The 12,538-nt window shown below is 37.4% G+C and overlaps 1 protein-coding gene across 1 annotated transcript in view; it reads left to right on the plus strand.

The window, feature by feature from the left end:
• Positions 1-12,538, plus strand: part of TBC1D5 (TBC1 domain family member 5) — a 275,327-nt gene that overhangs the window by 66,245 nt on the left and 196,544 nt on the right. The window contains exons 6-7 of the mRNA XM_048838538.2: positions 2,807-2,874; positions 11,929-12,031. Coding sequence (XP_048694495.2) covers positions 2,807-2,874; positions 11,929-12,031 — 171 coding nt within the window. The remainder of the gene's footprint in view (positions 1-2,806; positions 2,875-11,928; positions 12,032-12,538) is intronic.

A 12,538-nucleotide genomic window follows, 5' to 3' on the forward strand; every position in this document is an offset into this window, starting at 1 on the left:
TAGTTTTTCAAAATAAATGTAAAATGCTGTACATGAATATCAGTTGAGTCGGTTGGATAGCGTGTCCAGAAAAATATTTGTAGGTTGATTGGTGATTTATCATGCATGAAGATTCTCAGTCAAATTGTGGGTTGAATTGCTTTCAGTACTGTATTATCAAAACATGTTTACTATTATGTTCTCTCTCTGCCACTTAATAGTTAAAAAAATTGGTATAATGAGATAGAGCTGGGATGAAAAAGATAATCAACCCCCACTCTTTTGAGGTCATTTAAAGACTTGATTTTACACACAGGGTTGCATGAATTTATCTTTCTAGGGCGGGGGGGGGGTTCTCAGCCTCAGTGCTGTGACTCCCAACAGGTGTCAAAGGCTAGCCACCACCCTGTGCCACTGGATGGAAGAGGTGTCTGGTAAAGAATAGATTGAGAACCACTGTTCTAGAGTCTTGAGTACTCTATGCTGGTAGGGGATTATTTTCTATAGGTCATAGCAAGCAAGGAGAAATTAAGTTATTGTCATTGAGGAACTCCTGCAAAATGAAAGACCTAGAATTTAAAGTAATACCGAAAACATGAAAAACACATTTGGCCTGATTTTCAAAAATGCTGAGTAGCCAGCAACTCTTATTGAAGTTTGCAGGAAGTGTGGGAGTGCAGCACTTTTGAAATCAAGCCACTTAGGTGTGTACGTTTAGATTTAGGAGCCTAACTTTTTGCCACCCATTTTTGAAGATCTTAGCTGTTCTTCTTAGTAGTGCTGTGTCTATTGCACAGTAGTATTTCATTAAGCTATTTTATTAATCTCAATTTTTCCAGCTTGTTACAGTTTTAGAAAATTTTGGTTTTAACATGTTCTAAATAAGAGAAATACAGTTATTTGGCTGGATTTATGGAATGTGCATCTGTTTTACAGATATTTGTGCTGGAACAGTGTTCTGTGCATTTCTGTTTTATTCTCAAATTAATAACCAATAACTGATGTGTTTTAATTTATTACTGTGTTCCTCTGTGTTTTATAGAGAGACATTTGAAAGGACAATTCAGTTATGAGACAGAACATCAAAAGCCAGATAATGAAAATAGGAAAATCTATAGCCTGAAAACGGGGAGGGACTTTACATGCCATAGACCCAAACGTAGGTCCAGTTATAAAGAAGCCTTGAAGTTGTTGCATTTCTGTTGTATTGGTGGTCTGTACAAAGGGACTCCAAACCTACTTTCTGCACTGTGGGTAAAAAAAGGCTAATGAAAGGTCAAAGTTATTATGGCAGGACAAATAGCAAGTGAGTTCATACGCACCACAAATTCACAGTACCAAATCAAAAGTAGGAATAAAGCAGCAGTCCACCTTTATGCATCTCTTTATACAGAGCCGCTAGAACAATTTGTATAGTGGGGGTGCTGAGAGCCATTGAACCAAACAGTAAACCGTGTATATAATGGAAACCACTTCAAGCCAGGGGGGTGCAACAGCATCCCTAGTTCCAGCACCTGTGCCCTTATTTCCAATGGGGTAGTCAGATGCACCACACCTTTGTACTGTCCTTTTTAGCAGTGGGGATTCTGTTTCCCTACACCCTCACAGAGTCTTATCAGCAAAGACTCTTTTCTAGAGCCTTACTCAAATTGTAATCGGAGTCTCATATAGGCAGGTATAACTAAGATTAAATTCGGTGAAGAAAGGGTATTAGTCTGGATGGGACAGTGTCAGATAAACATTTAAGTATTTGAATGCCTGTTTTGTTTTTCACTGTTTGTAGAAGCTAAAGAAGAAGTTATAGAAGCTAAATTAAAAAATCTTTCCATACTAGTTTTATCTTCCTGCAGTTAGCAAACATTGACTTACTTTCCCCTTTGTTTCTTGTGGGATATAAGCCACCATGGTAATGAATTGTTTACAGAAAATAAAATGTTTAAAGGCTGTAGATGTCCCTATTTTCATTTCCTTGCTTCTGATATTTTGTTTTACGTGGTCTAACGTCTTTTCAAATCTCTCTCTATACAACACAGTAATACAGTAAAATAAATCAATTGCTTATCTGCTGTGAATTTTGCCCCTCTTATGCTCTGATCAGTACTGTCAAGCCACCATACTGCTACAGTGGGAGCTGCTTCTGCTTTACACTCCTTTTTCTTCAGCAGTACAATAACCTGATGGCATTGATTGGCGCATTGGAAGGGTAAAATGACAGGTTAGCTTTTGGGACGGGTTGGTGAACAGGGCCTGGATGGCAGAGGAAAAAGAGGAGCACATGTACAGGTACAGAAGTCACTGAAGTTAATTTAAACTATATTTCAATTTAGGATTTTTTACATTAATAATTAGTTATCTCCTTCTACTCCACATATGAGACTCTCCTTTGCATAGTGTGTTTGAGGGACTAGAGAGATGTCCTCTGTGTGACAGGTATTTTATTGTCATGCATTTCCTACTTGATTTATTTCTGCCAGGGCTCAATAGCTCACTTGCAAATAATTGGCCAATGTGCAAGTTAAGCCAATTTGTAATTACTTCTGAATACTTGAAAATTATGTGGTCCAGTGCATTGCGCATGGAGCTAGGAAGGCCAGAAACTTATGAGATTTAATCCCTGCTCAACACTGACTTACTGTGAGGCCTTGGGCAAGTCACTAACCTAGCTGTCTGTTTCTTCATCTGTAAAATAGTGATAATACCTACCTCCCAGCGATGTTGAGGATTAATTGGTTACATTTTTACAGCACTTTGCAGATAGAACTTTCTATATAAGATTAAGATATTGTAGTATTTTTTTGTTTCATGCTATTATTTTGCCTTTTTTCAGTCCCTTTGGAACAAATTTTTCCAGGATAAAGAGCTTCGAGCAATGATTGAACAAGATGTGACAAGAACGTATGTAGACCTATGAGGAACTTTTTAAATAAAATTCTAACTTTCTTTTTTTATGCTGTGTACACTGCTTTGTGTTTCTTGACCTAAAATTTTATTACAATACAAGGATTGGTGTGTGCGTGTATGGAGAAGTTTTCTTTGAGAGAAAAAGGAGAAAAAAGTATTGAGTTAAACTCTAGAGATTTGTTGATGGTATTGAAATGAAGCTCTCCTAAATTAAGATATTAGGAAATGTTATATTAAATATAAAATACATTTTTCTGTATGAAACAAAAATTGAGTAAGAGTAACTGACAGGTCTTTTGACTAAATTATGTTCATAATAAAAGATTGAACAGATGATTTTCTGTAATTCTTAACACTTATTCAATCAATAATAAAAGCAGTATATAATTAGTGAGAAATGTCATTCATCGAGAGAAGTTTAGCATTTCTATTTTTAAGTATCATTTTTCTAGTGTTGTTTGTCACAGATGCCTTTTAAAATTTGCCCTAACATCTCTGTGACTATTCTTTCATCTTTTTGGCCCTTAGGTCTTTCCTGTTTAGAAACTTTTCTGAGTTAGAATATTCAGTTCCTGAAAATATTTCATCAGGGTTGGATAACTGACTGTAATGTGTAAATCTAATTAAATTCAATTATAGTTTTTTAAATATGTGATATGTTACTACACTAGATGGCATACATTTTACTTATAACTTGAAATAAAATAATATTGGTCAGTCTTTTAAAAACCCTTGTCTTTAACCCATTTCATTTACTATATAAATGTATAAAAACAAAGCAATGAGGAAGAATCATTAATAATGGTTTCTGGAATATTTTGTATGTCCATCCCTAGGCCTGTTTGAATGCATTTTTGTCTGTAGTATAATTAAAGTATATTCAGATTTTAATGTAAGTTCTCACAGATGGTAATTTTTGTTTGTAAATGGAAATGGTTCAGGATGTTCTAAGATTAAAATATATACATATCTAAACTATAACTGGGGAATGTATATTAGTATAGTGATAGATATGGTAGTTAGAGGACCATTGTAAAAAAAAGAATATAAAGTCCAGACTGCTCTGGCATTAGCAATGGAGTACAATGAATGGATATCTTTGTTGTCCATTTATCTAAATAAATGTGAATAATGAACATTCTGCGTAGCCATTTATCCAAAATGTTGTCTACGTCCAAAAATAACAGTGCTTCATCACAAGTCATCAGTATCAAAAAAGTCATGAAGTGTGAAAGTTAAAATTCTCATAGTAACATTAATTTACCTACATTGCACATACGGTACATACTTATTTAATTGCCTAGCTAATCATAAAACATGTTATATGTAAAGTGGGTGAGTTAATTTTTCTATGAAAATATTAGAGTTTACATTTCCTGGCTTTTGTGTTTAAAACAGTTTTTAATGTTGTATTCATAATTTTTCATTTAAATTCTTATTAAAAATGGGTGGGCGGAAGGTAGGTTAAATTGCCAGAATTAGCATTTAATGCGACTCCATCAATTTTAAATATCATAAGTAAATATAAAATTAAAAATGGTTTGGGGTGCCATTTTTATGACTTCCCATGTTTTAAAAAAGTTTTAATTTACCTTGTTATTGCATGAAATACCCTCACAATCCAACAGAGTAAATGGATTAGCTTGTTGTACATGTGAATCTGAGAAAGTAGCTGCATACACAAGCACAGAGTAACCACATTAGAAAAACTGCAAAAAATCATTTTCTTTAATCTTTCAATTACAGTAATTTTAAGTGTAACAATACTAAGCATTAATAAACTTGCACAGAAATGTGATACTTTTTTTTTTTTAGGTTGGAGTTTCTGTAATAGGCTCTAAATTTTAAATTTCAAAATTAATTTAGATAAATGGGACTCTGAGAGAGGTGAATTCATACATTTTCCACTGCTGAAAACATTTTTCTACAAGGCTGGGTTAACATGGCAGCTGCATACCTGAAAGAGCAACAGAAAGATACATCTGTAATTTGCATTTTTTGAGAATTATGGTGTGTTTTTCAATCAGACATTTACAATCCCCCACGAAGCCACGTTGGAACACTGCACTGGGAATGTCAGATTGTGGGCATGGCTTATTAGGCCCTGCTACAATTTTAGCATGTTATTCAGCATATTCAGAACTGACTTTTAAAGCATTTAAAGTTTGAATATTTTTCATCTTAAATCTGGGAAAAGGGCCTATTCCTTCGTAACTATTTACAAGCAAAGTATTAAAGGTTTTTGTTAAGCCATTTTTAAGTTATTAGTGATGAAAATCTCAATGATGAAGTTTCTTGTTTTGCTGTCCAAGAGCTGAGAGGTATCAGAATTGATTTTTCTTCAGCTCTACAGAAATATTTGTATCTGAGCTTTTACCAAGCATAGTTAGTTTCATCCTCAAATGTGAAGCTTTTCAGAAAGCTGTAAAAATAGGCGGTTATAACGAAAGTACTAACCTAACCTTAATTATGTATAGCAGCCACTACCAGGCTGCCACTATAATACTATATTATATTATTCCACTAAAAAAGAAATTCCTATCTGAGCATACACAATAGTTACTTGCAGTAGATGTAAGAAAGTCATGAATAATTACCATCATTCAGCAAATGCACTAAAGAACAATGCTGGTGTATTTTCTATTAATAAAATATGTAGAAGCTAAAGCATAGCTTTTAAAAGTTCTTCCCAGCTCTCTGTCTCAGAAACCAACTGTTTCACCTCAGATGCAAAAATTTATTTTAATGCTATATAATGTGTATACGTTATTTTGTTTTGTGAGGATACATCTGTGTACTCAAACTAAGATACCAGTCCACTCACTTTCATCACCTTCTTTTCTTTTAAGTTAGGATTCTGAATACCCAGTCTTGAACCTGTCTCTCAAACATTCCAAGTTAAAATAATTTGTAGGGATCCCCACTGGACCATCTCCTGTGTTTTCCATTTCACAATAGAACCTCTGCCTGCTGCTAAAATGAATTTGTACATCAAGATCTATATGTCTGAAGAGAAGTAGTGGTAGCTGCTATTGTTTCAAAGAAAAGCAACTTAGGTTGAGAGAGGTGAAGTAGAGCAGCTTTGTCCTTCTTTCCAAGCTTATGAGAGAGCTGGAAGGAAAGGAACATCTATGCAGTTGATGGGCCTATCTACCACACATTCGTTGAATTCTCTTTTTGAACCCACTTACACTTTTGGCCTTCAACATCCCCTTACAATGAGTTCCACAGGTTGACGGTGTGTTGTGTGAAGAAGTACTTCCTTTTGTTTGTTTTGAACCTGCTGCCTGCTAATTTCATTGGGTGCCCCTTGGTTCTTGTGTTGTGTGAAGGTGTAAATAACATGTCCTTATTCACTTTCTCCACACCATTCATGATTTTATAGACCTCTATCACATCTTCCCTTACTCACCTCTTTTCCAAGCTGAACAGTCCCAGTCTTTTTAACCTCATACAGAAGCTGTTCCATACCCTTAATCATTTTTGTTGACCTTCTCTGTACCTTAGTGAGGCATGATTTCCCTTTACAAAAGCAGTTTTGACTCTTCCTCAACAAATTGTGTTAATCTGTGTGTCTGATAATTCTGTTCTTTACTGTAGTTTCAACCTCGTATTTTGGGGAGAGGTATTTTTCTCTTCTCCCACTGTGCCTGCTGCTGTCTTTCCCCTATTTGGCCTATTTCTTTGGGTATGCCTAGAAACGCATTTCTTCACAGGCCCCCTGTTGTCTTTGGGTGGTCCGATATTCCTGGGGAAAGGGACAGTTTCTTTTCTTTCCTCCTCCAACCCCAAAGTGTTGAAATAGTAGCAATAGCTTCTGCTCTTCTGGCAGCTTATGCAGTCCTTGGTGGGGTTTCCCCACCCATGCTGATAAAGTTGAGCAGAGGGTAGGGGATCTGTCTGAGAAAAGAAAGAAAAATGTCCCCCTGGAGCCCCTAAATACCTTAAATTAACTTTTAGAAAAACAATTCACTCACCCTGACTTTCACTTGTATGAAGTGAGGGTATTTTTTTAAAGCAGACTTCAGTGCTAATTCATTTGCTCCCACTAGCTGCAATAAAACATGATGATAAAATGCCTGTTTTTAATGTGATCCTCACTCTGAGCTGTAATTAGACATAGTACCCTACTTTTTTTCTAAAATGTTTCCTACTTCTTTTGATCTGAAGGTACTGTACTTGTAAAACAGACTCTAATTGTACACTAACATTCTCTGTAAAATTCTTCCTGAGCTGATAGTTCTCTCTTAAGCATCATGGTCTCTTGTGTTCGCATTTACCATAATTAACACTTCAGCCAGCTTATTCATGAATTCATTTTTATCCTTCCTTCCAGAATCTCTGATATTGTAGATACTCAGAGATATCTTTGCGTATTTTTGAGTTTTCTTTGTTTCTTTCTTTCCTAAACTCCTTAGGGCAGGACTGAATAACAGTCCTTCATAAATAATCTCTTCAAAATCCTAAATTACGTTGATTGCCATCTGCTGTACTGTACCTTTGAAGCCTCAGATGTGTCCTTCCTTTACAGTAATGTGATTATTACAAATGCAGACAAGTTTCCAACTGTTGGTCTAACGTTATTCCCATCAAATGCCAGGAAAATGTTATATTCTTCAGCCCAATACCAGGGCCGTAATCAGGACAGGGTGAACGTGGTAGCCATGTAGGGCACAAAGCTGATGGGGGAGGAGGCAAAAAAATGGGGTGGAGAAAAAAAATGGTAGGGGGTAGAGCCCTGCAGTGGCACTGGGATCCGCGAGTCCAGTTACCATCCCATGCCACCCTTCCTTCTGCGGTGCTGCTGCTGGCAGTGCTGCCTTCAGAGCTGGGCAGCCAGAGAGTGGCGGCTGCTGGCTGGGACGTTTCATGTTGTTTGCGGCGTGGGAGGACTGTTTTTCTTTAATCCCACTCCCATCCCACCCTCCAGTACTTGCTCCCAGTGTTCCCACATTGCTTGTTGACTTCTTATCCCACTTCCGCTATTATGGCAGCGAGACCTGCGGGATCCCAGTCCCGCTGCCCTCCGGGATTGGGATCCTGCAGGACCTGATGCCTTAATAGTGGGAGTGGGATAAAAATTCAACAAATAATGCAGGAGTGGATGGGAGTAGGTATTGTGGGGCAGGATGGGAGCGGGATTAAAAAAAATAGCCCTAGGCAGGACTCTAGTTGGGGGCACAAATATGCTTGCTCGCCTTGGGCACTAACATCCATAGTAATGGCACTACATACTACCTTGCTTGTTCTCTTTAATGCCACCATTTTCAAGTCACTTAACTGTGCCTCAGTTGTGGCGAAAAGCATGAAAGTGTGATCCCACTGAATTCGAATGGCTCAAAACCCAGCAGCTAAATGAAAGAACTCCCAATTTGTCTTTAAAATGATTTCTGAATAATTCTCATTATTTTTTAACATTTGGGGTTGGCAGTATTGTATCCACTATGCAGCTGGCTAACCTAAGCCACGGAGTTAAGTAACTTACACGGCAAGGCACAACAAGACAGCGCAAAAGCCAGACATAGAAGGCAGAAGTACCTAACTGGAGTACCTTATGTCCTGTTCATATTCTACTTTACATGAAGCTTTTATTTTTGGATAATTTGTAGTTTGGTAGCACCTAGAGGCCCCGTTATGCTTGGCACTGTATAGTTTTATCCACAATCACTCACTTGTCTTTCTCCAAGCAGATATTTCCTGTTATACTTCCTTTTGGGCTATAGTTTCTGACATAGGAACTGATGCTAAAGACCTAAGATAATTAAACTGTTCCAACTGTTGAGCACCATCTGAGCCTCTATCTAATCTATCCTTTCCATTGTATATTTGCAAATTCCTTTTGAATGGTTAACACAATTATAATAAATTATTCTCTTTACAAAATAAGTGTGAATAATGAACCCTATGCTGCAGTATTTCACTTTTTTTGTCTCCTCCCTCAACTGTTTTGCTATAGCATTCTCTCACTGTTATCATTATGATAGAGGAAAAGGTTAGAAGAGGCTGTCCCAATACACATTTAAAACATTGTTCAGTCTTATGATAAAAATGAATGTTTGCCCAAATTTTTGGATATTTTAAAGGAATAACTTCAACCCCTCACACCTCTCCCTCCGTATCACATTTTTAATCTAACTGAAGCAAAAACATTTCTATGAGTAATTGAATAGAATTGATTTTGGCATGTTAATCTTGATAATCTGCCCAGTGTTATAATGTTAAAGAAGAAAAACCTGCCATATTTGGGTGATCACACCCAAATAGCAGCTTGTGTTTACATTTTCACACTCTTAGAGGTGGACAGTAGAGACATATGAATGACTGTTCTACGTTCATTGTTCCTGTGTAATATACACAAAATACTTGCTCGTGCACACACAACCAGGTTTCACATATGCACCTATTCACAGCCTGGAATGTGAAAACTTAAACACAAGGCATTCTTTGGGAGTTGTGAGCCACTGCTGCGTGTTTATTTTAATTACTAGAAAAATTAAGCAGACTTTTGGGAATAAGTGTCAACAATCAGTCTGCTGCCCAATAGAAACTACAGTTCTGAGTTATCTTTTGAAGTGTTCTTCTATTCTTTTGTCTAGTTCTCTGCACCATACCTTCCTCTTTTGTTTGTTACTGTTTCAAACAGTCACTATTTCTCACAAGCGTGGAGCCTTCTCAAATACAGACAGCTTTTGTGTGAGCTTATTTTTTGAGGCACATCCTGTATAATTTTAACCCTTCAGTTTGCCTCTCCTTTGAATGTCCAAGGAGCAGATTGTACAGGAATACATTGCTTGCCAGTAGTTACACATTAATATTTGCATTGCCCCGGATTGTTGGGCAATAGGATTTTCCCCAGGCTTCTGACATCTTCTATTTCCTTCCTCTTAAGTTTTTTAACACTTGTTCATAGCTCATTCTCTCCTGTCATAAATTTTATTTCTGCAAAAGTATCAAGTGATTTCTTGAAATTAAGGTGATACGCGAGACTGCTGCTTCTGAAAATCTGATATAGGATGATTAGGCATTATATAAAGTTTCAACAGGACTAGATAAATGGCAGTTTGCTAGACCTCAAGAGCTTCAGGAATCCTATTATTTCTTCAGTTGTGAATGCAACTCCCATTATCTATTGATCAGGTCCCAGAGTTTTATGAGTAATTTCCTAGACATCTTCATGACATAGTAAAACATTTATTACAGCATCCCTTTTTATAAAAATACCTTAAGAGTCCACAGAACTAAGCACAAATTATTGAACTTTGATATATATTTATCTCCACACTTGTACTCCCTGTATACCATTTTGACGATTTACAAATCAGCGAATGTATCAGTTGTATTATTTTTAATGGCTTCCTTTGTCCATTTTTTAATCTTGCAATTGGAGATAAGGACTGAGTACTGATCTTGAAATAGCAAGATAGTCCTGATATTTCAGTTGCAATTTCCAACCTCAATCACATTCAAAGCATTCAAGCAAGTATATTTTAATTATTTGAGGCCTTGTGTTTCTTCAGTGTTTCATTTTCTTGAAATCAAATGTTTTAATGACTAGTAGTCTCTTTTGCCATATCATGAGTACATCCTGAGCTATTTTTGAATCCTTTAGTGCAGAACTGATCAACAGGTGGGCACAAACTGGAAGTAGAAGCAATTGGAGATGTTGTGGTAGGTCACACACCACCTTCTGAGAGCAGCATAGTCCCCGGTTTGCTAGATCTTATAGCAGGAGTCTGGGTACAGGAGGGAAGAAGCCTTCCCCCCTTGCTTTGGCAGCTGCTTCCCCACTCCCCTGCCCACTCATTCCATCTTTTTACTCTCTACTTGAGCAAGGCATGGTTCTAAGGCAGAGCAAGGGTCTCTTCAAGGAAAAGCCATGGGACCTCCAAACTTTGGAACTCTGACAGCGGGCATCATGTTCTTATATGGCACACTATCTTGTGGATTAGATTTTCCAGGTCAGTCACATTGTCCGGCTATCCCGAAAGAAGGATAGGAGACACTTGATATGGATTTAATCTGACTGAAACTTTATTATTAGATGACTGGGACTACTGGGCAGATAGAAGTGTACAGTGCAGGCAACTCCAGGTTCATTCAAATAACTACCCAGCCATCAGCCCCACTTAATTTTCCATCTAGGTCCTCCAGCCAACTCATGGCTTGGACCTTACCATCTCCTACCCCCAACCCCCGGTAGGAGGAGTAAGGTGGGCTATAAGAAAGGGGGGTTGGCTCCCTTCCGTACCAATCATAGGAGCCCTGAACCACTCCTCGTTTCGTTCCTTTAACCAGCACCTCCTTTTCAAGTCCTTTACCAGGCCATTTATCTGGTTACTGGATGCTTTCCTATGGAGTACCTGCATTGGACATCTGCCCCACACTTACAAAATAAGTTGTGGCGTATAGCCTGAACCCCCTTTCCTCCTCACCATAATAGGTCCTTCCTGATACCCAATGTGGGGAAGGCAAAAAACCCGATTCCATCTATGCCAATATGGTGGTGAGGGAAAAATTCCTTCCCATCGCTCCTAAAAAGGAGTGACAATGCCCGTAGCAGGTCCTAGCTCAACCTGATATTTGCATCTCGAGGGGTGGGAGAGTGAGTGCTGCCTTGCTTGCTGCCTCTAAAGCACTGCTGCCTTTCTGCAGCAAGCCTGGACAACGTGTCCCTCACACCCTGGCTTCAGGAGCGGTTACTTACAAAACATTTGGTAATTAGAACAATCTGCCTGTCATTTAATTTTGTTCTTGTGTAACTCTAGTCTTTAATCATAGGGTATTATGCATTAAATGTGATATATACTTAGGCTTGACATATGCTAAATTATATGGTTCACAAAGTTTTGTTTGCAAAATAAATACCACAACTTTTTCCTTTAATTGTTATTCCAGCAGAACCACAATACGCAGAGAAAATGGGAAAACAGATATTATAGCATACCTAGGACTGTTTATAGATGCCCAGGTTTATATCTAAATCAAGTGTCTGAGGTAGTTTTTGTGAGCTATGTGGTTTACATTAATAGAATGTTTTTCTTTTTTCAGATTTCCTGAAATGCAGTATTTCCAGCAAGAATGTGTGAGAAAAATTCTTACAGATGTTCTGTTCTGTTATGCTAGAGAAAATGAGCAGTTGCTTTATAAACAGGTAATGAAAATATCATACAGGTGGCATCCATTGACTCAACATTTTCTATAGAGCTTGACAAATGATTGAACAATAATGTAGGTTTTATTGTATCCAAAGTTGTATCGTAATGCTTAAGTAATCAAAGAGCTACTTGTCAGCTTCATGGTAAGAAAAGTAAGCTCATTCAAGCACATATGCTTCCTCCTCATAAGACATTCCCTCAAATTGTCTTCTGTAAGCTGCTAAATCTTATCTTCCAACTTTTCTGAATATGTTTATTAACAACCTCTTTTAAACCAAAAGCTTTTCTGGGCTTAGATGGATAAATACTTGAATACATGCACCACCGTTAAAATGTATGATACTGAATAACAATATAAAGAAGTTGAAGGGTTGATGGGGATAATCAAGCAGTTTTACAACATACATAACATTTGAAATTCTTCTCTGGTTTCTACAACATGAAGCAGATATACTGTACGTTCGCTGTTTGGCCCTTGACCATATACTACAGCACCAAAATAT

Source organism: Caretta caretta, chromosome 2, assembly GCF_965140235.1.
Source record: "Caretta caretta isolate rCarCar2 chromosome 2, rCarCar1.hap1, whole genome shotgun sequence".
NCBI classification, from domain to species: domain Eukaryota; kingdom Metazoa; phylum Chordata; order Testudines; family Cheloniidae; genus Caretta; species Caretta caretta.